The 27922-nt window shown below is 51.3% G+C and overlaps 1 protein-coding gene across 4 annotated transcripts; it reads left to right on the top strand.

The window, feature by feature from the left end:
• The first annotated feature begins 37 nt into the window (after positions 1-37).
• Positions 38-27922, top strand: DCAKD (dephospho-CoA kinase domain containing). 4 transcript variants are annotated; one of them, XM_014480647.2, is made up of 6 exons: positions 38-260; positions 1574-1683; positions 18323-18540; positions 19183-19386; positions 23601-23688; positions 26928-27922. In XM_014480647.2, exons 3-6 carry the CDS (start codon positions 18429-18431, stop codon positions 27217-27219), a joined length of 696 nt encoding a protein of 231 aa, XP_014336133.1. In that variant the 5' UTR covers positions 38-260; positions 1574-1683; positions 18323-18428; the 3' UTR covers positions 27220-27922. The 4 variants fall into 4 exon arrangements, with proteins under 4 accessions (XP_014336133.1, XP_070246075.1, XP_014336132.1 ...); XM_070389974.1 differs by lacking the exon at positions 38-260 and adding an exon at positions 415-657; XM_014480646.2 differs by lacking the exons at positions 38-260; positions 1574-1683 and adding an exon at positions 7931-8059.

Genomic DNA, 27922 nt, shown 5'->3' with positions numbered 1-27922 from the left:
CCCAGAAATCTAGAGAGGAGGCAGTCGTGGGTGGGGAGCCAGCACTATCCGGAAGTTCTGGGAGCTCGGCCGCGCGGGAGGAATGAAGGGCCCGGGGTTGTCGAGGCCCACGCTCCGCCACCCGGGCGGTCGCTTCGCATGCTGGGAGTTGTAGTTCGATGCAGTTTAGGGTTTTGGGCGTGGGCTCCAAAATCCTAGATTTGACCTCTGCCGGCTCTGAGCCGTTATTGGCTGCCGTTAAGGACCGTTACCATTCTCAGGTAAGTAAGAGGCCTTGAGGCCTGCGGCTGCGACCCACTGGAAGCCCAAATGCATAGGATTTTCTTGGAGTGCCCTTCTGCAAGAAGCCAGGTTGGCTGGCTCCTGGCCGCCTTTACTCGCTCAGGATTCTGGGTGGCCCGTGGTCGTTGGTAGATCGAGGCCTCATGAAAGGCGGTGGATTGTGATGTGCGGAGCATTGGTCCTGACCAATGACATCTGACTGCTCTGTCAGGCCTTAGCCCTTCTTGGCCTGAAGCTCTTCCCCACACAGAGTCCCTTTCATTCTCCGCAGCAGCCCTCCACAATTACTCATTACTTACTGCCATCTTCTCAACAAGTCTAGAAGGTGGGCACTACTCCCGTTTTTCACAGACAAGAAACTTGGACCCAAAACTGGTGGGTAAATTGGACAATCTAATAGCTAAGTGGCGGGGGTGGAGTGGGGGGGAGGCGAGAAGTATACGCATATGGATATGACTTAAACTCTTCCAAATTCTTTACCACTAAAGTCCCAATACCTCATACATCTACCCAAGTAAATCAGTTATTAGAAGGTAATTTTGACATCTTAAGCTATTTTTAGCCTTGACTGAATGCTCCAGTCCTTTGGGTCTCACCCCTGTGGTTGAGTAATCACACCGGAGTGTTGAGGCAGAGCCCAAAGACATGCTTACCATTCCTAGAGATTTTCCATTCAGCTTGGGTTATGTGGGTGTTGAGGGAAGGACAAGTTCTTATCAGAGAGCTGCATGAAATGATCCAGCCAAAAAGGGAAATGATCTTGCCTTTGGGATACTCTCAGAGTGGGAAGAGGAATAGAGTGAGAAGAAGTATTTCCCTTCTGACTCAGGGAAGCAAAACAAAAGAGAGCTAAATATAGTCAATGCTTGATCTTATACCAGTGGCAAGAGCAGAAGTGTTAATAATATTATCCGAAGTAGCAGGTAACCCACAATCATTTATATTTGACTTTGGAAGGCAAAGACTCCTGCTCAGCCTGAAAACTGTTACCCTTTCTTGTCTCTCTGGGGCCAAGACTGTGGTCAGCAGGATGCTTTATATGCAATGCAGGCAAAAGGAGGCGGTCAGAGAAGATAATAAAGCCTTACATGTGTTAGATGGATTTAACTTTTCTAAGTATTTCAGTTATAATAGCTCATGTGGCTTTGTGAAGGAGGCTTGAAGAAAACTGTGCTTGGAAAAATTAAAAAAAAAAAAAAAACAAACAAACAGCGATACCTAGTTGCAGACCTCGGACCAGAACTCATTTCTGGTATTCTAATTCCCAGCCCTGTATTTTCTTTTCCTACAGATTTGCGGAGGCTGAATGAAGGCTAATGAAATGGAGCTCATGAAGAGTGATTATGGAGGATGATGGTGCTGGTGTCTGGCCCCTTGCCATTCTTGCAATCTAAAGCTTAAGTAAGACACCCTGCATGGTATTTTACTGCAAACCAAGCAGTTTTGGCTCAGTGGAGAGCTTTTCTGGTAGATAGGCAAGCAATGTGACTAAGGTGACCAAGCTCAGAATGCAAGTATGAGTCCAAGGTTCTGGAATCCAAGTTAGAATCTTCTAAAATCTTAGATTTCGTAGGATTCCTGATTTCTCTATAGTAAAAATTTAAATTTTTACGTTTTTAAAAAAAATTAAAAAAAAAAAAATTGAGTATATGTGACACTTCGTTTGTTTTTTTCTTTTTTTCGGCCATGCCACGTGGTGGCTTATAGACTCCTAGTTCCCCAGCCAGGGACTGAACCTAACCCTGGCAGTGAAAGCACCAAGTCCTAACCTCTGGACCACCAGGGAATTCTCAACACCTTTTTAAAAACTTTATGTTTATTATTTTATTTAAGAAATATCTTTTTTTTTTTTATTTATTTGGTTGTACTGGCTCTTAGTTGAAGCATGTGGGATCTAGTTCCCTGACCAGGGATCAAACCCAGTCCCCCTGCATTGGGAGTGCTGAGTCTTAGCCACTGGAGCACGAGAGAAGTCCCCAACACCTTTTTTTTTTTTAATGTCCATTTAATGACTGAATTTTGCCACATGTGACTTCAATGCCTGAGCTTACTTGAATGTCTAAGTAACTAAGCCTGTGTGCCACAACTACTGAAGCCTGAGCGGTCTAGAACCTGTGCTCTGCAACAAGAGAAGCCACTGCAGTGAGAAGCCTGAGCTCTGCAACAAAGACCTAGCACAGCCAAAAATAAATAATTTTAAAAATGAAAAAAAAAAAGCATATAATCCTGTGTAATTCTAGATAGTTTTTACATATTTTTCAATTAAGTCTTGTTCCTTTTTTTCTTTGGTCCCAGCTTTCTGAGCTCCTCAACACACTTCAGTGGCACAGTTTTCCCATCTAGCTTGGCTGGCTCTTCCTACCCACCCATTCTGGCAAGAGCCTCATACAAGTGAGCAAGGTACAGCAGGCCCCAAAGGATAGCTGAAGGATGTGCCTGTAAACCTCTGCAGATTCTGGAATTTACTCCTAGTGTTCATACCTCCATTATTCCTTCTCGATTATTACTGGAGACAAGAGAATATAGTCATTAAGAGTAGGTTCCAGATTCTAACTCCCTGGCTTCTAAGTCCTAGCTCTGCCTGTGACCCACCAAGTCACTTAGGCAACTCACTTATCCTTTCTGAGCCTCAGTGTCCTCATCTGAGACAGTGCACACAGAGCAGTAAAGTGTTTTCCCCTCCCAGAAAGTCAGCATCACTCCTGGTGATCAAAAAACAACCTTTCTCATGATGTCCATCACAGATCAAGGTCATTGCTGTGCTCCCAGCAGATCAGAGATCCCTTTCTTCAGATGGGCCTAGGAAGGCATAAGCCAGGTCACCTTTATGATTCATTTAGCCAGTGGCTTGGAACACTCATGTCCTGATGTGTTGGGCTCTGGGGCAGAAGGTAGACAATTAGGGATGGACCAACACAGTCCCCTCCCTCGGTCCCTCCATCAGTTGGAAGGTGTCTGGTCTGACAGAACACAGTGCAGAAAAGAGTTGAGGGGTGGCCACAGGATGTAGCAGGAGCCTAGAGGTGGAATCCTTAACCTGGGGAATGGGGTTCTGGAGAAGACGGCTGAGCTGAGTTTTGGTAGCAGAAGCAGACAGACTGGGTGGACATCCTAGGCAGAAGGAATGAAAGTGGCTGCTTTGGAGGTATCACAAAGGAGAATGATGTGGCCAGCTTGGAGTGTGAGGAGCATTTTGGAAGTTGAGACCAGAGAGGCAGCCAGAAGTCAGACTGGGAAGGGATGCAGCTGCCATACTGAAGAGTTTGGACTTTACCCTGAAGAGTGTGAGACATGGAAGGATTTTAACTGGGGAGAAAGATGATGCAATTTTTGTTGGAGAAAGATCATACTGGGCAACATCCTGGCTTTCCTAGGAAAGAGCTTTTCTCCTCTGAAAAACAGGGCTAGTGGGCTCGATTGTGAAATAGGGGCTGGAGAGATGGTCTTTGGTAGCTCCCTGTCCCCCCCTAGAACTCACGCTCAGAAAGGGCATCCTTTTTCCATGTGACAGTCCCTGATAAACCAGGTCCCTGGACCACAGTGGGCTCAGCCTTCTGCTTGGTGCTGTGGGATTTAAAAGAGTGCCAGGCATTCCCTGCCCAGAAGGCACTTCCAGTGAAATCGGGAAAACCAGGCACACTTGATACCAAAATAACAAGGCCTGACTGGGTATGATTAAATGAACTGGATAGATAAGTTAACTAAAGATGGGGGTGGGGCAGGCACTGCAGACCTCTGGGCCAGGGTGGTTAGAAAAAGCTTCCTAGAGAAAGCAGGACTCAAACCAGGCCTTGGATGCAACTTAAGCCCTGGACTCCCCCATCATGATCATTTTGGGGGGCCCTTTGGACCCACTCCTGAGCTGGAGTCACAGCTGCAGTTTTTAAGTTTATTAATTTTAAAAATTATTTATTTGGCTGCACCAGGTTTTAGTTGCTGCACGCAAACTCTTAGTTGTGGCACAAGGGATCTAGTTCCCTGACCAGGGATTGAACCCAGGCCCCCTGCATTGAAAGCACCAAGTCTTAGCCCCCGAACCACCAGAGAAGTCTCTCTGCAGTTTTACTTTAGTTTGTGTGGTTGTTCAATTTGCAACCATTTCCCCCCACCCACCCCAAGACCCTGTGTTCTATGAAGACAGAACAGGTTGGGTTTTCCTCACTTTTTTATCATTTGGGCCAGCACACTATTGTTTTTTGTTCTTGTTTAACAAGTCATGTCCGATTCTTTTTCAACTCCATGGATTATTGCCCGCCAGACTCCTCTGTCCATGGGATTTCCCAGGCAAGAATACTGAAGTGGGTTGCCATTTCCTACTCCAGGGGATCTTTCCCAACTCAGGGATCCAACCCATGTCCCCTGCATTGCAGGGGGATTCTTTACTACTGAGCCACAGGGAAGTCCAAGCCCTCAATTAATATTTGTTGGATTAATTAATGTATGACTGGATAAATGAGTGAATAGTGAGAAAGAAGTGACAAGTGCTTCAGGATGTGGAAACGCAGACAAGGGGCAGAGGCAGGAGCACATGGTATGGTGACCACTCATGTGCATAAAGCACTTTATTACTCACAAAATGAGCTCACACGCTACTGTCTCGTTTGATCCCTACCATCAGTTGTTTTCTTTGACTCTGTGCAGTAAACAGGGCTGCTATAATTCTTGTTTTACGATGAGAAGAACAGAAGTTCAATGATTTGTCCAGTGTTTCACTGCTGCTAAGGATGAGCTTGGACTTGAACCTGTTGTTTTCATGCAAAGTCTAGTGCAGTAACTAAATTGCCTTCTTCCTTTGCCTTTCCCAAGGGGGAACATATGGTAAGACATATGGTAGAACATATGTTTGGAGGAGTGATCAGGGGCCAGGTCATAGAAAGCCTTGAGTTTCAGGCTCATCTTCAGAGTTTGGACTTTATCTCCCAGCTGGGAAGTCTTTTTTTTTCTTTTAAGCTATTTAATAAAGAATAAATATTAATGATATTTGTGAGGGATAGTATAAAGTTAATTGCATATTAATATTTATTTAAAATAAATATACGGAAAGTAAGTTTAATTTTAAGAACTGAGTCAAAGACCTAGGAGTCAAAGGAGTCATCTCTACTGGACTCGGAGGGCACCAAACAACTTAAAGTAGCTCTGTGGTCTGGGCGTCATGGTAGATGCTAAGGACACAGGGGTGACTGAGATATAGGTCATTATCAGGATGAAGTAAGATTGTGTACGCAGTCCAAGCCAGCTCAAAGTAACTGCCATCCAAAATAACAGAGCGTATGTGTTTGAGCTGAAAAAGTCCTTGATGACATCACCTCAAAACTGCAAAGACAGAGCTTCAGTTCAGAGGAAGTTCCTGGGTTGAAGCCCCTGAAGCTGCCCTTCAGCCTCCAGGATCACCCCAGAGCAGAGATGCAGCTGCTGTTGGCAGATTGGACCACAAAGATGGCTAATTAGAGCCCCCACTTGTACATCGCTAGCTCACAATACTGTAAGGCAGAATCCGGAGGGGAAAAGGATTATCTTGAAGGGATTGCCTAACAATATGCCCCTCGGAATAGCCTGATACCCTGGGGGAGGCGAAGGCATCTTATTTCTATCACTGCCGTGGTCAGTCATTGTTACTGATGGGGATGGGGGTGGGGGGCATCTGGGTATCCTTCTGACGTGACAGAAGTAGGCAAGAGATTGAGAACCACATAGTGAGGTTATCTGAAAGTTGTATAGTCCAGGAAGAGGACTGGGCCATTAGCTCTATAGAATAGGAATTAGAATTGTTTTAATATGACCCTGTGGAATAGAAGAGATGTTACCTAAGGAAAAACGGCCAGGATTGAATTTCAGAGACATCATGAAGCTGTCTGGAAAGACAGTGCATTCACCGACACTGGACTTGTCCAAGTAAAGTAAGCAGAAATGATGTGGAGGAGATTCAAACACTGAACAGGTGTTTGGACCAAATGGCCCCTTTGATCATGAGATGCAATCCTATTCATTGGGTGATGTCAGTCAGTGCTTCCGACCTCAAGAAGAAAGGTTTCAGGGACTGGAGTGATCAGAGAAAGATGTTGGGTTACTTCCTCCTTCAATCTATTGGATCCCTTGTATGCTGGACCCTGGGCCAGGCGCTGAGCACAGTAGCGGTGAAGACAAGCTTCCTGCCTTGCCGCTGAAAGCAGAGGGACAGTTTAGGAAGAGGGAGGTGGAGGCAGGGTCTGAGTTAAGGACCACCTACTCATTTGAAAAGACCCTGATGCTGGGGGGAAATTGAAGGCGGGAGAAGGGGATGACAAAGAATGAGATGGTTGGATGGCATCACCGACTCAATGGACATGAGTTTGAGTAGGCTTTGGGAGTTGGTGATGGACAGGGAAGCCTGGCGTGCTGCAATCCATCGGGTCACAGAGTCGGACACGACTGAGCGACTGAACTGAACTGAACTATATGTGGAGCACCCTTAGGTGCTTTTATGTATTTTCAATTCTTTCAACAAGCAGCACAGTAGCCAATATTTGCATTTCGAAAGAGCAGAGAGGCTAAGTGACTTGGCTAGGGTTGTAAGCATAGAATGAGCTCCATAGCCAATATTCATGGTAAACGGATTAACCTTTATATGTCAGCTTCTACAACTACTGAGCCTGCATACCACAGCTAGAGAATCTATGCTATGTGCCACAACAAAGGATAACACGTGCCAAAACTAAGACCCTACACAGCCAAGTAAATAAATATATATTTTTTAAAATGTCAGTTTCTGGGAATTCCCTAGCAGTCTGTTAGGGGAAGCACACTGACTGAAACAGCCCACCCTGGCCAGGTACCATAGTAACCATTTGCGTGAGTTGTTTTACGATAGACAGTCCAGGTAAGGAACACAGAACTAATAAGCCATCATCAACTAGAAGAGTTCCGGAAAGGTCCAAAGGAGACACCACATGTCTGACCACCTCCTGGAATCCTTCTCACTGGCATCCATCTTGGCTGAACAAGGTGTCCACCACCAGGAAGGACTTCTGAGTCAGAATGATTGGCTAAAGACAGCACAATCCCATCACCATGAAACCAGAGACTGCGAGCCACGTGGCAGAGCAGTTCTCCTGGGTTCCTTTACTCTGCTGCTCTCCGGCTGGGAGCCCTTTCCCAATAAAATCTCTTGGTTTGTCACCACATGTGTCTCCTCGGACAATTCATTTCCAAGTGTTAGACAAGAGCCCAGTTTCAGACCCTGGAAGGGGTTCCCCTTCCTGCAACAAGTCCAGTGGTTAGGATTCTGCAGTTTCACTGATGAGGGTGGAGTTTAATCACTGGTCGGGGAACTAAGATCCCACAAGCTGCCCAGCCAGGCCAAAATAATTAAAAAATGGGGATGGTAATGGTATCTACCTCAAGGACTGTGAAGATTCAAGGAGAATGCTTACAGAGTGCTGTTAAGACTTGGCAGTAGCCACTACCATGGCTATTGTTAACCATTGCCAGAGGCTGCACAGCTAGTGGTGGCCAGTCCTGAACTTGAAGCTAGGCCCCGCCCGCCCCGGGTTTCTTCCAGCTTGGGAATGTTTTAGCGCCCAGAGCAGAATAATCCTGCGATCCCCACCTGCCCAGCACGCTAGGGAGGGGCGCCTTCCGGGTCCCGCCCCCAGTCGCCGGCCCCGCCCACCTTCAGCTGGCCGGACGTCCGGTCCACGTGCGCGCGCTCCCGAGGCCCCGCCTGTCTTCAGAGAGCCACCCAGTAAGCGCCTCTGAGATTGGGCGAGCGGCGGCGGCCAAGCCGGGTCAGAGTCCCAGGGTACGTAGCGCGCCGCATGGGCAAGTGGGAGCGGCCGGACCCGGGTTAGGGGGCTGGCCGGTTTGCGGCCCCTGGGGCCGCTTTGTCTACTCTGGCGTTCAGGCTCCCGCGCTTGAAGGGCTTCGTCCAGCCTGGAGGCATTGTGTCCAGGCGCCGTATTCTCGGCGCAGTAGCGGTGCTGGGCTGGCGTAGAATACGCGCCTTTCTTTTGAGCCTCGGTTACAGTTTATTGAGCACATACTATGTAGCAGCTCTTGGTCAAACGCTTTTACCTCCGTGGCTCATTGCCTTGACAACAACCCTACTAAGTAAGGTGATGTTTTAGAGCTGTGGAAACAGGTTTACAACTAGAAAGCAGTGGAAATAGTGAATTTAAACCAAGGTTTAGGCCAAAGCCGCTTCCCTCGTAGCTCACTCGGTAAAGAATCTGCCTGCAGAGTTCAGGAGACCCGGGTTCGATCCCTGGGATGGGAAGCTCCCCTGGAGAAGGAAATGGCAACCCACTCCAGGGTTCTTGCTTGGAGAATTCCATGGACAGAGGAGTCTGGCAGCTACAGTCAATGGAGCCGCAAGAGTCGACCCGACTTAGAGACTAAATAACCACCCCCTGCACTTCAGACTTTTGTGGTCAGATTTGTTTGATTTTTGAATCCAGCCTCTGCCATTTCCAGTTGTGTGACTGTGGGTACCGCTCCGACTCTTGTTTGCTCACGTGAAACATTGATGGCGTGGAGTTCCCAACTCTTGCGTTGATGAAAAGGGCAGCCTACTTCTCTCCCCTCTCCCCGCTCCCCAAATGGAGGCGTTGGCGCCTCTGGCGCTGAGTTTGTTTACGAAGTTTGCAAAAAATTTTCTGTCTCTTAGTTATGGGGAAATTTTCACCCGAATGAACCTTGAAATTGAGTCCTAGTTTTAAAGTTGAGGAAATGGAAAGCTTTGAAATGTGTTTTCTTTGGGGCCGGGAGTGCAGATTTGCCTAAGTAAATCAGATGGATTTGGCAGGGTGCAGACAAGCCTGGGGACACGGTAACATAATAGAGATAGGAAGTGGACAGTCCGGTTGGGGTAGTTTTCCCTTACGAGGGCCCTAAATTCCCCCCAATTCCTCTTCTGTCTCTTGAGCAAGGTCTGAATCTGTCCCTATGGGAAGCGTGTTCAAAGGGCTCAGAACCTCATTTGGTTCCTGTGCCTTTACGACTGAAGGCAGGCCAGCAGTAGCCATTGAGCTCAGCTTCCTTTTGAAAACTACCCACTCTTCACATTTTTAGGTTGCTTAAATTTTTCTCTGAAAGTTTCAATAGTTGCAAAGACCGTGATTTCTGGTTAATTGTAAATATTGACATCTTAAAAATGAAACTGTCAAGGCACTTAAGTCTGCAAAGGAATCTAAATACCATAGTGATTTGATGTTCCCTCATCCTTGCAAAAGATTACATGAACCAGCTTTTATTGAACAGTTGAAATTTTACATGTTACTTTTTCCTCCTTAAACTCCTATTTCCACTTAATTTCCTCCGCAGAATTTCTTTTTCTAGTCAAATCAGTTTTATACTTGAAAGTCTTTGGTTTGTTGTTCTGCTCTGCTACAAAAATACTTATAAAAACTAAAACATTTTTGAAAATTGTGTTGTCATACTGTTAAACATTTTCTTTTAGACTGAGTTCCAAAATTGTAAAGTACAAAACTGACCAAAACAACTAGTTTTAATCATTGTTAAACCTAACTCTTATTTGAAATGCTTCTCTTAATAAGCTGAGTGGAATGTTTTCTTTTAATTCATGTATGTATCCCTGTATATTTGCTAGAATTGATCTCATGTGACCTCAGCCTGCAGTGGCTTTGGAGTGGGGCTTGGATTCCCAAGCAGAGGTTGAGGCTGGGTCGCGGCAGTGAAAGCACTGGATCCTAGCCACTAGACCAGTGGTAAGTGACAAGGGCCCTGGCCCTTCAGCTCTGCAGAAAAGAATTTCCACAAAGATGGAAAGTAGTGAAGCAAGTAAAGTATTTATTAGGAGGAAAGAGTACAGTACGTGTGGCTAGACACACGGGGCAGACTCAAAGGGAGGGTCCCTGAGTTGTTGAGTCTCGCCTTCGTGGTAGTTTGAATTACTTTTATGGGGTATTTCTTCCCTATTTCCTTTGGCCAGTCATTATGATTTGCCTGGTTCACGGTCCATATTCGTTATATCTTAAGATCCTTCCATGTGGGCGTACGCATCTTTTAGCCAAGATGGATCCTACCGAAAAAGCATCTGGGTAGATCATCCCTTGACATGATTCCCCTTTGGCCTCCTAGGAACCTTTTCGGCCCACGTGTGTTCAGGGAGGTCTCCTGACTTCAGGAATGAGAAATATGTGGTCTCTGCAGGGTCCAGCCTCCTCCCTTAATTGTCCTGCTATTAACGTCTTGGAGTTTTTTGGTCAATAGAGAATGAATCTCCATTTTTTTTTTACCCTGGGGGGTGGGGGTAGGGGCATCTGCCTCCTGCCTCAGAATGAGCAACTAACCCTAACCCTGCTTACCCATGAGCTGGACATTTAGCTGTGTGCTTCATGTATTCAGGGGCTTCCCTGGTGGCTCGGATGGTAAAAAATACCCAAAATGCAGGAGATCAGAGTTCGATCCCTGGGTCGAGAAAATCCTGTGGAGAAGGGAATGGCTACCCACGTCAATATTCTTGCCTGGAGAATTCCGTGGCCAGAGGAGCCTGGAGGGCTACAGTCTGTACTAACACTTTGTGTATTCAATAGATGCTTTTTGAGGCCCTTCTACTTATTGGGCCCTGTTTTAAGCACCTTAAATACAATAGTGCTCGGATTCTAGGGGGAGAGGCACATTACATCAAATAATCACGTAGACATATTTGAGGGGTGATAATAATAAGCACAGTGAAGAAAAGTGGAACATGAGGGAAACAGAGGGATGCTACTTTATATATTCAGGACAGTCTAATTGGGTAGCAGTGGGACAGAGAAGGGGAAAGGGGTCTTGTGACCTTTGGGAAAAGGGTCCTGCATGTGGAAGGAACAGCCAGCATGTCCACAGGCCCGAAGTGGGAGGTGCCCAACACAGTCAAGGGGTATCAAGGGGCCAAGATGACTGGAGAGTCTCATTTGATGGGAGGAGTGGGAGGAGGTGCCCAGAGAGGCTGGAGCTGAGTCTCTCCGGAGACACACAGGAACTCTGAGACGGAGAGGTGATGTGATCTGACTTAGGATCACACTAGCTGCTGTGTGACCAGCAGACTGTCAGGGCGCAAAGGCGGCAGCAGATCACTCACTGCAGTGACCTGGGAGCCAGACGCGGGGCTGGGGGGAACCAGGCGTGTCTGGGAGGTAGAGCTGGCAGGGGGCAGGTGGGTTGGATGAAGATTGTGAGAGAGGAACTGGAAGGATGCTCAGGGTTTGGGGTTGAGCAGCTGAAAGGACAGAGGTGCCCTTCAGGGAAAGGAGTAGACCGCCACCACAGACGTGTCACACGTGGAGTTAGGAAAGATGAGGCGATGGTGGCATATGTACCTCATTCAGCCCTGATGAAACCCCTGTGCGTAGTTATTATTGACTGGGCCATGCAGCATTCAGAATCCTAGCTCCCCCTCAGGGATTGAACCCAGGTCCCCTGCATTGGGAGCTTGGAGTCTTAACCGCTGGACTACCAGGAAAGTCCCAAGTAGTCATTATTAATCCCATTTTATATGTAAGGACACAGAAGCCCACAGCGCTGGAGAATATTGCCCAAGGCCACGTGGCTGCCATCCCAGCCGAGGCCCTTGACTTCACAGCCCCTGGGGTTTGGCCTTCCCTGTGATCATTTTTCTGTGTGGCACTAGCATAGTTGTCCAGTCCAAACAACCTCCCTGCTGGGGCTGCTGCTGCTAAGTCACTTCAGTCGTATCCGACTCTGTGTGACCCCACAGATGGCAGCCCACCAGGCTCTGCCGTCCTGGGATTCTTCAGGCAAGAACACTGGAGTGGGTTGCCATTTCCTTCTCCAATGCATGAAAGTGAAAAATGAAAGGGAAGTCGCTCAGCCGTGTGCGACTCTTAGCGACCCCATGGACTGCAGCCTACCCAGCTCCTCCATCTATGGGATTTTCCAGGCAAGAGTACTGGAGTGGGGTGCCATTGCCTTCTCCAACAACCTCCCTGTCCACCCATAAAACCTCCCTGGAGCAGTGGTGTGTGCCTGGAGGGGGCTGTAGAAGAAAGACCTGCCTTCCCTTGGTGGTGGCAGGGCAGAGGGAGAGGCAGGCTGAGCGCCACACCTGCTCTGGGGACTCCCTCCAGCTCCTGGCAACCCGGAGGAGGAGGTGCTGGTGTAATATGGGTCCAGCGGATGAGGAGAACTTGGACTCAGGCTTAAACAGCAGCCTCTCACCGATAATGAAAGATCAGGAGGGGAAGCGTAGATAAAAATAGCACTTACTAGTTAACTGGAAAACAATATATTTTTGCAACCTCTGGTTCCACAAGAAAGTAATTGGGTCCCAAGGTAGGGAACAACTCGTTTTCATGAATGATTATATTGATCATTGGAGCAAAGTGGATACACCCGCTTTGGAAAGTAATTCAAAGGAAAGACTCGTGGCCGGTCAGGCCGGCCCAGGGTGAAATCCTGAGAGGCTGCAGAGGAGGAAGGAGGCTGGAAGTTAATGAGGGAGCAGTCTCCTGGCCCCAGCCGGCAGGTGTGGGGCTGTTGCTTGGGAGACGCAGAACAAGAGAACTCGCTCCCAACCAAGCCCTGAGCTCTCCTGAGGGAGCAGAGAGTGTCCATTCACATATCAGTCCCTTACTCTGCTTGAAGCCGCCGGGGGTTCTGTTTGTCTCCACTTTTCTCCAGGAGGGATTTACTAGCAGTGAGCAGTGTGTTCTCATGGATAGAGGAGCATGCTGGGAGCCTCCCCTGTGCCGATGAAGGGAGAATGTGACCCCAAGTATTTCCGGTCCCCTTCCCTGCTCATGGAGTTGTTCTGTTATTCATTCTACGATGATCATCAAACACTATCCAAATGAAAAGGGAGCTTTGGTTGAGAGCTCCGTGGGTGCTAAGTACTGTTCTAAGCACTTTACATATATTAATTCATTTACTTTTCATGGCAACCAAGAGTAGGGCTCCTTAGCTCCATTTTACAGATGAGGGTTAAATAACTCAAAGGAAGGTTAAATAAGGTGACCAATATCGCTCACCTGGTGAGTGACAGACCCTGGACCCTGGACTAGATGCTAGGGACAAAAGGTCCAAGCGCTGGACACAGCTTGTGGCCTTGTGGAGCTTATTTTATCTAATCATCATCATGCAAACAGAAGTACAAAGCCGGGTGGGCACAAGGGAAGAAGAGAAAAGGAAGTGGTGAGAGGTGTGAGGGGCCCAGTGTGGATTAAGAGGGGCACGAGGCTGTACTAAGAGGTGACCTGCTCCCTGCTGCTGTCAGGTCCTGACTCAGAGTGACCGCTCTGGTCCCTCAGTTAAAGCGAGGACCCCCGTCCTTCCTGACCCCCTCCCCCACTTAGCACTGCTTCACATATTGTGACCTTTCTGTTTCTATATCTCCCCAACTGCCTCCTTCAGTGGAGTGTGAGCTCCGTGGGGGCAGGCGCCCTTGTTCTCAACAGTGCCTGGTGCCTGACTGGCTGAAGGGATGACTTGAGGAGTCAGCCAGGAGGTGAGGGTGGCGGACAGGGGAACCACAGACGTGGAGGCTCCGAGGTAGGAAAGAGCCTGCGTGTTCAGGGACAGGCAGCAGGCACATGTGACGAGCACAGGTGCGGACGAGGAGTGACGGAGGGGATGGGAGCGGGGGTGGACAGTGAGAGGTATCACAGGACCCAGAGACCTCCGAAGTCGAGGAGGAGGAGAAATACATCGAAGATTTTAGACGGGAATGACAGGAGCAGATGTTCACGTTAAGCCACGAGCCTGGCTGCCTTGAGAGAAGTGAGGCAGGGACTGGGGGGAGGGGTTGCCAGGTCACGGGCTCCTGCAGGGGTCTAGGGTGCGGTGGCTTAGGTTAGCAGGGTGGGCATGGTGGACTGAGAATTCCCCAGATGGCACGGGGCCGTCTGGAGGCCCGTGAAGCAGTCCACTCATTGTTCCCTAAGAAACCCTGCCAGGGGAGATTCCAAGGGAGATCAACCTTCCCCAAATGTATTTTCTTTGTCATCTCCAGACCATGGGGGCCCAAGAGGTTAAAACCAAGGAGCCCAGCAGTAGTGGAGCACAACAGAATTCTGTCGTCACCTAACAGGGCTGAAGACCTCCCCCAATCCCAGTCCTTACCCTTTCTTTACTCCCTGCTGCCTCCCATTGATGTGGAGACAGAGGGACAAGAAAAGACTGGATGTGGCTCCCCTCACCCCCTCCGGGATCCCAGGCCCGGAATCAGTTCTGGAATCCAGCTCCCACTCACTGGCTTCTCTTTGTCGCTGTGGGCCCTGGTGTTGTCCTTCCTTCTCCAGCTCAGCCAACGCTCTGAACAGCTTTGGGTGCTGAGGAGGGAGACGGCCGGCCACCAGTGGGCCTGTCATTCCTTGGTCACCCTGGGAAGTTCGCTGGACCACAGGAGGGGAGGAAGGACACACCAGCGTGACTCACAGCCTACCCCGGGGCTGCTGCTGTTCCTGCTGGAAGTCCAGCCCCATGTTTACAGGTGTGGAGACAGAGGAGCAGACGGGGCCAGGTGTTTGGAGCTCCGCTGTTTCTCTCTTCGGAGCACTTCCCCCCTTGGGCCAGGCTGCCGAGGAGGCTTCCCAAAATCACAGCTAGTTTTCTGGCAGAGTGCAGAGGCTGGGACCAGGCCTCTCAACTCCAGTCCACGGCCTTCCATTTTTACCGGGGTTCTGGTGTCTGATTGGCTGGGACGCGGGTTTGCGCCCTAGATTCAGAGAGAGGGGCCTAGGGTGGACGCTGGGTTTCTTCTACACTTTTTCTAAAGTTTCACAGGGGATTCAGATCACAGCCAGCTTTAGGATGGCAGTGCCGTGAGGGGAACTGGAGCGGATTCTACAGAGTGATGAATTTTGAGCCACACCAGAAGAGGATGTCAGAGGTAGTCACCGCTCCTGTAGGTGCCTGGGGCAGAGCTATGGGGGAGGTCTGGGTGGGACCAGGGGCCTGACTTCCAGGCAGCTTGGAACCTAAACCTTTCCTCCTTGCTGAGCCTTGAGGGTCCGGGCGGCCCCTGGGGGCAGAACGGCACTCCCCAGCCCCAAGGTGGGTACCATGTGACAGCTTTCTGTCACCTGTCAGTGTTCTCTTCTTGGCTGGTTTCATTTGTTACTGTCTCACCAAGCTTTCCTGAGGGGCAAGACCTGGGTTTCACTTTGGTTGCTGCAAAGCCCAGAGGGGCTCAGTCAGCGGTTTGTGAGGGAGCAAGCTATGGAGGGGCTTATGGGACTGGAACAGCTGGTATTTGTCTTTAAGCCAGGGGCTCACAGCCTCCCAGGGCATGCACGCCTCCATCCCCTCGCCTCTCCCAGCGGAGGCCAAGCCACTGTGAGTCTGTTTCTACAGATTGTCAGCCAGGGCCCCAAGAAGGGGGGATCCTCACTAGGTTACCCCAGGAGCCAGGGGCAGACACTGAGCCTGCGCCCTGGTGGTCATGCCTTAGACTCGGCCCCCTGTTCTGCAGAGGGAAACCAGTGTGATCATTAAGAAATCATTTTTCTTCGGCCCCTGTAGACAGACGCACCCTCCTTATTTCGTCTGAATTTAAATGTAAGTTAATTTCCCATTCTCTGAGTACATGAAGGCAGAGGTCTGGACACAGAGTTAGGAGCCCTGATTTCCATCCAGGCTCTGCTTTTAGTTGTGATCCTGGGCAAGTCCCCTCTTCTCTGGTTCTCAGTCTATACCATCATAAACAAATAGCCCGTCCCAAGCCCTGGGACACAGCAGAACTCCCTGGGTGCCTCCACCCCTCTCCCCTGAGACCTGGTGCAGTAGGTCTCCAGAAGGGTCCTGTCCTGTGTGCAGGCAGGAGGTGAGGTCTGCTCAGCCACGTGGTCTTCCAGGCTCCCTTACCCAACTCAGAACACTCGGTTGACCAGGTGGCAGCGGCTTGCTCTCACTGATGAGGTGTCAGGCCCCTGCGGAGAAGCAGGCCCCGTCCTTTCCTTCAGCTGAGGCCAGTTCTCCGGCCCCACTCTGTGCCTCCAGGTGTGTCTTCAGCAGAAGAGCAGACCCAGGGCTTTAGGGACAATAGGAGACCATTGGGATGAAGAATGCCGCTGTTGGGTGTTCCATTTCAAAGCATCAGCTGAGTGGACCAAAAACAAATTCTTTCACAGCTGAACCCTTAACTCCTCTTTTGTAAGCTGTGGGGAAACCTACCTGAGGGCAACTCCAGTCTCAGAGATTGAGGAGCAGTCTTTGTAAACGGTTTAATAATTTAGTCAGAACTACGTTTGGATGGTGACTGGTGGATATTTTCCTGTCTCCATCCCAGGCTTCCCTGAATGAGAATGAGCCCGGGCAGATTTCAGCTTCTAGGTTGGTGTCACCCCGAGCCACCCAGCCAGCCTGCCCACATCCAAGCGGCTGCCTCCCCATCACTGGTGTGTCCTCAGGAGAGGCAGGCTCATTTCAGTATTGTTGTTCAGTAGCTCAGTCGTGTCTGACTCTTTGTGACCCCCTGGACTGCAGCACGCCAGGTCTCCCTGTCCCTCACCATCCTGGAGTTTGCCCAAGTTCATGTCTGTTGAATCAGTGATGCCATCCAACCATCTCATCCTCTGCCTCCCTCTTCTCCTTTTGCCCTCAGTCCTTCCCAGCATCAGGGTCTGTTCCAGTGAGTTAGCTGTTCGTGTCGGGTGGCCAAAGTATTGGAGCTTCAACTTTAGCATCAGTCCTTCCAATGAGTATTTTAGGGTTGATTTCCTTTAGGATTGACTGGTTTGATCTCCTTGCTGTCCAAGGGACTCACAAGAGTCTTCTCTAGCACCACAGTTTGAAAGCATCAATTCTTTGGCACTCAGCCTTCTTTATGGTCCAACTCTCACATTCGTACATGACTACTGGAATATAAGCTCAAGCAAAGTGTAATCAGGACAGTAAGTCTGCTGTTTAACCAAAAAAAAAAAAAAGTCCTGTGACAGATTTCAAGGTCCTGGAAATGCTTCCTTTGACACTTCTGAAGGAAGGATGAGAGAGACCTGGCCTTTGATCTAATTTCTCCCAGCTTGGGATCAAAGTCCAGGACATGGTAACCATGTTTACTGAAAATGCAACATAGCTTAAAATCTATGGTGAGAGTCTGCAGTTGCAGGAATGGAGACCTAATTTCATGAAAGTCTTTTTTCCTTTCCGTGCCTTGCCACAAGAGCATAACCCCCAGCGTCCACCCTGCACCAGCACCCTCACCTCCATTCCTGGTTATTTACCATGTGAGTGGTAGTGCGCTAAGGGCTACAGATGCATTTTCTCAGTCAGTCTGCAGAGTTTCTGCACAACGGCCTTAGGAGGCAGGTTCTGTCGTCCCCATTTTACCCCATTTTATGGATGAGAAAACTCAGGTTCCCAGAGGCAAGTGACTTGCCCTGGATTGCATGGCATGTAAGTGGAGGAGCTGAATTTGAAGGGATACATGCTTCTAGCCTCTGGGCTGTATTGCAACTTCTCGGTCTGAAGCCGCAAGTCGCGACGCCAGGTTTAAGGCTGTCTCCCTGCCAAGCCTGTCATCCTTTCCTCATTATTCTTGGCATGCTCCATCCTTCTCCAAACTTTGGGCTAAGTGGCCACCCAGCCTGCCTGCGGCTGGGCTCCTTACCTCGGTCACTTCTTCGATGAGGAGTTGGGATTATTCCTCTCAGTTCCGACCAGCTGCCCAGGCTGTCCCAGTTCTAGCGCTAGGGCACACGGGCAGGCCGTTTCCTCTTGTGAGCCTCTTGTCCAGACGAGGAAGCGGAGGCTGGGGTTCACCCCAGAGGGACAGCTGTCCCCTTCCTGTGGGAAGTTTGCCCTCAGTGGGGTATCGCCGCCTCCAGAAAGCTCTGTCTGCTTAACAGCACTTGACCTTGCTCTTCCTGCTCAGCGTTTTGATGGCTAAATTTACATAGTGTTAGTTTGCCTTCTTTGTGAATGTTTTTAAAATACCGGAGGCCTCCCGGTAAAGAGTTTTCTGTCTCAGGTGGATCCAGAGCCCCTGAAGCTCAAGCCGTGGCACTGCCTGGCCAGGCTGTGTCTGCCTTGCTTTGCCTGCCTTTGCTTCACCTTCCCTCAGCCTCTTGGCCCCACACTGACCAGGCCTGCTCTGTCCCATGGGCAGGTCCTTCCGGCGTTCCTGTGGAGGACCCTCACCACTGGGGAGCTTGGCCCCTGTGACTCCAGACTCCTGGTTCTTGGTCTCACCGACCTCCCTCCTTCCTGGGAAGATGTTCCTGGTGGGCCTGACAGGGGGCATCGCTTCAGGCAAGAGCTCAGTGATCCAGGTGTTCCAGCAGCTGGGTTGTGCGGTGATCGATGTGGACATCATTGCCCGGCACAGTGAGTTGTGGGCACAGCTGTACCTTGCAGCTCCTCTCTGCTTCCTTCCTTCCATCAGGCCTCACCTTTTCACAGGCCTTTCCCATCAGCCTGGCCTCCTGCTCCCAGCCCCTGTGGCCCCCTCTTCTGCTCACTCTTCCCTCCCCCTCCCCTCACCCCATGACCAACACGAGGGATTCTGTGTACTCTGGTCCCCTCCCTAACTGCTTTCCCTCCTCTGATTTTTAAAACATTACTTATTTATTTCTGGCTACACTTGGTCTTCATTGCTGCACAGGCTTTTCTCTAGTTGCAGCGAAAGAAGGCTGCTTTCTGGTTGCGGTGCACAGGCTTCTGAGTGTGGTGCTTCTCTTGTTGTGGAGCACAGACTCTAGACACACGGGCTCAGTAGTTACGGCATGTGGGCTTAGTGGCTCCCTCGGCACATGGGATCTTCCCGAACCAAGGATCGAACCCACGTCCCCTGCATTGGCAGGTGGATCTCAACCACTGGACCATCAAGGAAGTCTCCCTCATTTTGTCTTTGCTCCAGCTGAAAGAAGCACCCCTGGGTTGCCCCATCATTTTGCCTGTAGCCCCTGGGAGTGTCCTTGTTGGCCTGGAGGCTCCAGAGAATGACCCAGGTTCCTCTTCCTGCCCCAGTTGTCCAGCCGGGATACCCGGCCCACCGGCGCATCGTGGAGGCCTTTGGCACCGAGGTCCTGCTGGAGAACGGCGACATCGATCGCAAGGTCCTGGGCGACCTGATCTTTAACCAGCCCGACCGGCGGCACCTGCTCAACAGCATCACCCATCCTGAGATCTGCAAGGAAATGATGAAAGAGACCTTCAAGTACTTCCTTCGGGGTAAGTCCTGGACCTGGGACCAGGCAGGGCAGAGCCGGTTCCTCCAGGCTCAAACCCTTCTGTGCAGAGATTGTCCATGGAGGGAGGAACCAGTTTTCATGCAGGCTGTCAAATTCACTCTGCTCATTGGCATCCCCTGTGTAGCCGGGTACCAGCCCCAGAAAGATGAAGTGATGTTCCTCAACTCTTAAGGGAGTGGACAGTTTAACGAGAAGAGGTGCTTGAGGCTTTTGAGCCCTGAACTCCAGGAAGCTGATTTTTCTCATAGGGGTGGGAGTAATAATGATGTTGTTGTCGTGGTTTAGTTGCTAAGTCTTGTGTGACTCTTGTGACCCCATGGATTGTAGCCCACAAGGCTCCTCTGTCCATGGAAACCTGTAGGCAAGAATGCTGGAGCAGGTTGCCATTTCCTTCTCCAGGGGATCTTCCTGACAAAGGGATCAAACCAGCATCTCCTACACTGCAGGTGGATTCTTTCCCGAGGAGCCACCAGGGAAGCTTCAGGGAATATAATACTTGACGAATAATGTAGTCGTAAGACCAGAGTTTAAGTCCCAGCCCTCATGGTTTCCAGCTGCATGACTGTCAGAGTGAGCCCACCCCTCTGCCTGTTTCCTCCTCCGCAAAGTGAAGCTAATAATACCATCTCGAAAGTTCTTAGGGACTAAGAGTCCACACCATGACTGTGGGTCACCAAGCAAATGTAAACCGTGGTCAGAGTTGGTGCTGGTTGAGCTGCCTGGGGGAGTAAGTTTGCAGGGTGGAAGGTAGGAGGCTCCAGCATGGCCAGGGCTGGCAGGGGTGAATTCCAGTGGAGGATAATCCTTCAGGGCTGGGCCTCAGTGGAGAGAGCTAGCCGGGCATGTGCGGGGCCAGACAAGTGATGAGGCAGGTCTAAAGGAGGGGAGCATATTTGTAAAGCAGGGTCTGTGGCAGCCTTTTTCCCAAGCCATACACTGCATTCCAAGCACTGTTCTTCAGGGCGGCATGGGGTAGGGGTGGCCTGATCATTACTGTCCAGGATGGGGTCAGCCCCCGGGAGAAGGGGGAGAGCCCAGAACCTGGCTTGGGATCAGGCGACAGGCTGGCCCAGGGCCCTGCAGAGCTGCCTGCCAGCCTCTGGGACTTGGAGCCTCCAGCCCAGGCTCTGAGTTGAAGGCCTGCCTGCTTGTCTGCCGTCAGTCACCAGTCACGAGGCTGAGACTTTGCTTCCTGGAGGCTATGAGGAGCCTTCGTGTTTTTTTCCAGGCTTTTGCACTGTGATCATGGCCAAATTCTCTCATGCATCAGGTTCTCATGTACAGAGTGGGGACCTTCCCCTGACCCCACCGCCCTGGCCAGTACCTCCCTACAGAAGGAAAGGGATGAATTGACAGACAGCCTGGACATTGATACTCCCTTCCCTGCCCCTGAGCCCTGGCCGGGCAGGAACTGGTCTGGATGTCCTCCCTGCCAGACCAGCTTTTGCTCCCCATCTCCTTGTTGCAGGCCTCTTTCCCCACCGTCTCCCTCAAGGAGAGTCTCTGGACTCTTGCTGCCTTTGTCCTGCCTCTTGTGTCTGTGCCAGGACCCCTTCTGTCCTCCCCTGCACTGCTCCCCCCCCCACCGCCCTGCCCGTCCCTCAACCGGGAGTGGGGCCTTCTGCCTTTCATTCCTGCCCTTTCGAGATCTCTCCCAGGCCAGGCGTGAGTATGTATGTCTTCAGGGCTTCAGGGTGGCAGCAGCTCTCCCCTCATAAAATTACACATCAGATAATGTCACCTGCTCCAAAGTTCTCCCACTGTGTCATCTACCCAGCCTCCCCTCTCCCCAACCACCACCACTTAAATAAAAGCCAGGAAGCTCTTTTCAGCTCGATAAGGTGAAAAATGGGGATGACAGCTGTGGCTTCCTCAGTCCCAGTTTTCCCCTGATGAGTATAACAAATACAACTGTCAGAGTTGGTATAATCAAACGTCAGATAAGATCACCAGCTGTTGGGAGGTCTCCGCGTAGGCAGACGGATGTCTTAATAGAGTCAGGATGGTTTGCAGAGCTTATCAAGCAGGAGCGATGTGACAGCTGAATAGCCCTTTGCCAGCGAACCAAAGAGCTGGCCGCAAGCTCCCGAGAGGGGCCGAGGAGAAAGGACAGTGACGGGAGAGAAAGGGATGGGAGTGGAGCAGAAAAGGGAGATAAAAGGCCCGGGAGGATCTGGACTCGGCTCCTGCTCTGGGCTGGGGAGGAGCGGGGAGCCCGCGCTGCCGGCCTCCTTCCTCCAGGAGCACTGGTAATGGTAGTAATAGCAACCGTCATCTGTGGAGCCTCAAGTGAGGGTCTGGGTGACGGGGAGCTGAGTGGTTTACAGACTTTTGCTCTCGTAGTCCTTAACCATCTTCCTGTGAGGTGGGTCATCCTTTCAACCACCGACATAGGCGAGGCTTGGTAATGAGGCCGAAGTGAGACAGCAGGGGCCGCACACCAAGGCACGTCCCAAAGCCCGTTCCCTCAACCCTGGCTTTACCTGAAGGCGTCTCTTGGGCTTCCTGAGCATCGAGCCCTGAGGAACAGGAAACCCAGAGGCTTGGGTCACCGCGTCCCCTGTACCACCTGGAGCACAGCTGCCCTGTGACGCCCCTGGGATGGTACCACGTGTGGTTGGAAGTGTTCGCAGTGGGGCATCGTCCAAGCCAGGCAGGCGTCTCTGGGCCAGAGCCAGCGCCCAGCCCTTTCTCACTGCTCCTGGACCCATGCCAGCTTGTTGACACTTATACAGTGGTCACTGGTGTCGAGAACTAGGAGCCCAAAGCGTTTCTGGGTGAGAAGCTCAGGGACGTGTCTGCTCAATGGGTGAGGGTGCCGCCCCCTTGACTGGCCTTGGCTTGTATTGGGTTGGCCAGAAAGTTCATTCAGGCTTTTTCATCGGATGTTGCAGGAAAACCCGAACGAACCTTTTGGCCAACGCAATAGTAGGCGGGCTAGACAGCGTCTTTTACCCTGCGGGAGTTGGTTCTATAGTATTAGTCATAACCACCCCACCACCTCCAGACCAGTACATGTACTCCCTGGCTGGAGCTCTACCTCTGATGCCACGAAGCAGCCTCTTTCCTTTGGGGCGGCTCCTGCTGCCCACGTATGAGTTTTTTGGGAGAATCTATAGATAGCGTCGCAGGACTTTTCAGCAGGGAGCCAGGCTTGGACCTGTCTCCTGGGTGGAGAACCTCTTTTTTTAATTTAATTAATTTATTTTTGGCTGTGCTGGGTCTTCGTTGCTGCTTGCACTGGGCTTTCTCTAGTTGTGGCAAGTGGGGGTTACTCTCTAGTTGCGGTGTTCAGGCTTCCCACTGTGGTGGCTTCTCTTGCTGGAGAGCACAGCCTCTAGGGTGCGCGGGCTTCAGTAGTTGTAGCTCTTACATTCCAGAGCCTGCGGTCAGTAGTCGTGGCATACTGGCTTAGTTGCCCCTTGGCAAGTGGGATCTTCTGGGACCAGGAATCAAGCCCATGTCCCCTGCATTGGCAGGCGGGTTCTTTACCACTGAGCCACCAGGGAAGCCCCTTTTCCTCTTTTTTTGAGGAAAGGTGGGTGAAATAGGGCAGAAAGGACCCAGCTACTCCCAGAAACTCTCTCCAGTCTCCTATAATTCGGCTGTGTCATCTCCCCTGTTCAGAAATGGCAACTCTTTGGGTTTCAGATCAGGGGACTCAACCCTTTGTGACCGCTTTGTCAGCCTCGCCTCATTCTGCTCCAGGCCTCCACTTCAGCCAGAGCCGCTCCCATTCCTGGAACCCTCACCTCTGCCCACCTCATTTTCAAATCTCAGAGGTCCTACCTGCTTTTCAAGGCCACTACAAATGCCATCCTTTCTATAAGGTCTTCCTGGATCATCCACCCCAAAATGACTTTCTGCAACATTTTGTCCTGAGTGGCATTGGAACCAGCTAGCATTCAGGTTATTGGAGAAGGAAATGGCAACCCACTCCAGTATTCTTGCGTGGAGAATCCCAGGGACGGGGGAGCCTGGTGGGCTGCTGTCTATGGGGTTGCACAGAGTCAGACACGACTGAAACGACTTAGCAGGAGCATTCAGGTTATGCCTTTCCTTAGAAGGTCTCCCCACTCTGCTGGGGAGCTCCTGATGGTGGGGGACAGTGGTTTTGGCTCATTCCCACACTGAGCATGTAGTCCTGTGTGTGCTTATAGAATTGAGTTTGTGCATTTCCTGGCCTCTCCCCAGGATACCGCTACGTGATTCTGGACATCCCCCTGCTTTTTGAGACCAAGAAACTGCTCAAGTACATGAAGCACACCGTGGTGGTATACTGGTGAGTGTGTGGCATGGCCTGGCCCCACCGAGGCTGGAAAGGAGCACCCCCCGGGTAAGGCGCGTACCTGTGAAACGGCCCATCGCATTTTACCCTTTCCCCACGTGGTGACCAGGAGGCCCAGGGGGTTTGGGTAGCAGTGCCCTGAGCCTGTAGAAACTGACCTCTATAGAGCCAGGCCCAGATATGCCTGGGGTGGATGGGGGAAGTGATGGCCCCCAGGTGTCTCTCTAGTGCTTGGGAAGGGCTCCCCCTGCTGGTTCTTGGAGGCATTTCAGCCCAGATGCTGGGCCCTGCCCTGGGGGACCATGTTCTTATTCAGTGGTTTCCTTTTCCCTCCTGTAACGCTTCTCAACTTTCCAGACAGCTCCCACATCAATTTACCTCTCAACATAAGGTAGTCAGGACAGGAGTTGATATTTCTTGGGTATGGGAAACTCAAGGCAGGAGTTACAGAATTTGTCTAGGGTCACCCACTGGCAATATGTATGAACTGAAAGTTGCAGAGAGGGAGCTGTCAGAACTCAGCTAAAGAAGGTGCTTTGTTCTCAGAATCCCTCAGGATGTGGAGCAGACCGGCATCCAGGTTTGGCAAACAAGAGGATCAAACTGTCAGAGAAAATGAGTCATAGTCCCAGTGGGGTGTGAGTGTAGATGAGGCTTCAGGGTGTCTCTGCCTTCCAGAAACTTCCGGGATGCCACCCACAGATACAGCAGACACAGAGGTGGGCCCTTGGCTCTGCAGGTATTTTGGGCACAGGGTGTTTCTCAAGAGACTAATGCAGGGGAGGCTCCTGGAACACCGGAGGCAGGGCCTGGAGTGCTCAGCGCCCCCAGCATCACTTGCCCTCCCAGCTCCTAGCCCTGGGCTGTCATTTAAAGGCAGCCTGAATCTACTGAGCCTGGAGCAGGGACTCAGGCCTCCTCTTCTCTCCCCCGCTGGAGCAGGGACTCAGGCCTCCTCGTCTCTCCCTCGCTGGCCTGTGTCTACCCGTGTAAACCTGTAGCCTCTCTGGCTTCTTTGTTCCCTGTTTGGGAAAGACTGTCAACTGAGGCCAAGCAGACTCCATGAAAACAGTTCTCTTTGCCTTGAAGTTTTAATATAATTCCAAACTTTGTACCAAGGGATCAGAAAAAAAAAAAAAACCCACCTCGGAGTATCATGTTTAAGTGAAAGTGTTAGTCGCTCAGTCGTGTCTGACTGATTCCATGGACTGTACCCTGCCAGGCTCCTCTGTCCATGGAATTTTACAGGCAAGAATCCTGGAGTGGGTTTCCATTCCCTCTTCCAGGGGATATTCCCGACTCAGGGATTGAACCCAGGTCTCCTGCTTTGCAGGCAGGTTCTTTGTCCTGAGTAAACAAATTAGGACCTGGCTGCATCTGCAGTCACCAGGTGACTCAGGCCTGCGTTTCCCACCTTCCTCCTCCCATGCTTTCCTTTTGCCAAGAGACAGCTGTGGCTCCTGGCAGATAGATGGGGCTTTGTGGATTTGCCAGCTTCCCAGGAGATCCTCCAGCCCCACTCACTGGCCAGAGCCTTCCCAGCGTCCCAGGTACCATACATCCCCCGCTGTTATCATATGTGGTTGTATGACTCTTGAGAGTATCCAGGAGATAAATGAAAGATTATCTGTCTTTCATAAAAGGAATCTACACTCAACAAAAATAAGTCCATCCCCACATGGACTCCTTTAACTGGCAAACTACCCCTTGGGCATTTGAGCTAATATGGGGGATTTACCAAAGTGTGATTATACCAAAATGTGATTATTCACTTTTTTGAGGAGCTTGCCAATTGTTGGGTAAATGTTTGGGCAAAAATTCACTTACCCCAAACAACATCAGTCCTTAAACTAACCACATGGGACTCCTGCTGAGCTCCAGGCAGGGCCGTCGGCGAGTTCTGCCTTCACATCCCGGGAGGCCCACTGGTCTCAGCCTCACCCTCTAAAGGATGAATGCTCACTTGTGGCCCCAAGCCGTCTCCATTCTCTCAGCCAGACTTTCCCAGCCACAGATCTGCAGAGTCCCTGACAAGGATTGCATATAGTCCTTGTTCTCAGCCTGGTGGGAACTGGCCCCATGACCTTGACAGCATGCTATCCTCCTAACAAAGGAAGTCAGAAGTCCTACCAACTTTTCAAGGCCAGTACAAACGCCATCTTTATACAAGGTCTTCCTTGATTGGTCAGCCAGAAATGACTTTCTGTCACGTTCGGTCCTCAGTGACTTTGGAATTGGCTAGTGTTCAGGTTATATCTGTCCTTTCTGTCTTGACATCCCAGGAGGTCCTCAGGTCTAGGCCACAAGTAGACTAAAGGGACTAAATTGTAGTCATCAGATCTTCCCATCCTATAACTGGAAAAACTCTGGCCCAGTGGCAAAGCAGAGATACCCCCAGACGGCAGAAAACAGCTGCTGCAGCCTTTTACCCCCTTGTTCCCATCTAGGGGCTTAGGCAGTCAGAGAGCTAGGGGGCTGGTAGAGATGACCTTGCTCCAGAGGACAGCTGGACGGTGCCTGTGTAGCCAAAGCAGGACAGGGAGCTTGCTGAGGAAGGACCAGGCAGTAACATCAGAGCGGGCAAGAGAGGCATTCTTTGTATTTTCTCTGGAACTGGGAGACTGGGTGCTGCTTGGCCTACTGTGCAGTGCTCAGTCCTGTCCCAAGGGCTAAGGGGATCCAGTTCTCAAGTCCTTGCTCCTGTTGGAAGTATGTTGGGGCATCTCTCTTCTTCCATGCCCTCCAGCCCAGCGGCCACCGTCTCAGCACAGTCCTTGTGCTCTGAATGTGCCGGGGTGGGTGTGGGGAGAAGAGGAGAGGGCTCTTTGTGGAAGCCCAGGAAGCTGATTTTTATGCCGCAGGCCCTGGTCCCCAGGGGAACTGCAGGACACATTTAGCTTGCAGACCCAGGCCTTTCAGTAAAGGTCATCCATCCAAGGATGCAGGATGTCGCTGATTCCAGGTGACCAAATCCTCCCATCTTAAAACCAAGGAATCTCAGGCCTGGTAGCCAAGCAGAGAGACCCTAGATGGCAGAAAACAGCTGCTGCCCCTCTTTCCCCTCCCCATTTATACTAAGGGGCTTAGGTAGCCCACAGCGGTGCTAGGGTGCTCATGAAAAGTGGGGTGAGGTGGGGGGAAGCCCGAGCTTCCAGGGCTGCCCACCCCTGTAACAAGGGAGGAGGAAGTCCAGAGCCTGCAGTGCCTGAGCAGCCCTTCTGCCTGGTCCATAGTGACCGAGACACGCAGCTGGCCCGGCTGATGCGGCGGAACAACCTGAGCCGTGAGGACGCGGAGGCCCGGATCAAGGCCCAGCTGCCCCTGAAGGACAAGGCCCGCATGGCCCGCCACGTTCTAGACAACTCGGGCGAGTGGAGCGTCACCAAACGCCAGGTGGTCCTCCTGCACGCGGAGCTGGAGCACTCCCTGGAGTACCTGCCACTGCGGCTCGGGGTCCTCACGGGGCTGGCTGGCATTGTCGGTCTGTTCTACCTGCTCACCCACTACCTCCTGCCTTCCCCCTAGCTGGACCCTCCAAGGCAGGAACTGCTGGGTCTCAATCTCCTCAGAGGCTGAAACCAGGTAACAAATGCATCGGGTTTCCTCCCAACTCCTCAACACACGCACTCTGGATCCGGGCTGGAGCCCTGCCCTGGGCCTTCCTTTCCTCTGGGCACATACGGCATGCGCTCCGAGGCAGGGAAACAGCCCTCTGTCAGCAGATGCTCCTTTCCACCTTCCCCAGAGCCCCTCCCTATGGAACCCCCCACAGAATAGTGTCCATGAGAGGCTGTGACAGTAACACTGAGAGACTATTGTTAATTTCTTGGGGGGGGGGTAGCGCTCTCAGGGGCTGTCACCAGTGTTTAAAGCTGGGAGGGTCCCTGGGCCTGAACCGTCTCCAAGCACATGCGCCATCATGGCCAAAATGTCCTCTTAGTGGACATCGGGGAATCAGTTTGGACCAAAGGCTGCCCCCTTCAAGCAGGATTCCCTCGTAGACTGAAGCCCTCAGCCAGGATACAGTAAGGATTCACTTATGGGCAATGCTATATCCGGGCAGAGGCCAGGCCTCTTCTGAGATGACCCACCGCCCCCCGTGGTATTTCCCCAGCACCCCACTCCCTGCCCCCTACCACTCTGCCTCCCTGAGCTCTTGGTGGTCCACATGCACCTGGATTTTTCTTGCCTCTGTGCCTTTGCCTTGCTGCTCCCCAATCTAAAATAA

This window comes from Bos mutus, chromosome 19 (genome assembly GCF_027580195.1).
Source record: "Bos mutus isolate GX-2022 chromosome 19, NWIPB_WYAK_1.1, whole genome shotgun sequence".
Taxonomy (NCBI): domain Eukaryota; kingdom Metazoa; phylum Chordata; class Mammalia; order Artiodactyla; family Bovidae; genus Bos; species Bos mutus.
The sequence above is the reverse complement of the archived record's forward strand: the minus strand, read 5'-3'. Positions and strand labels throughout refer to the sequence as shown.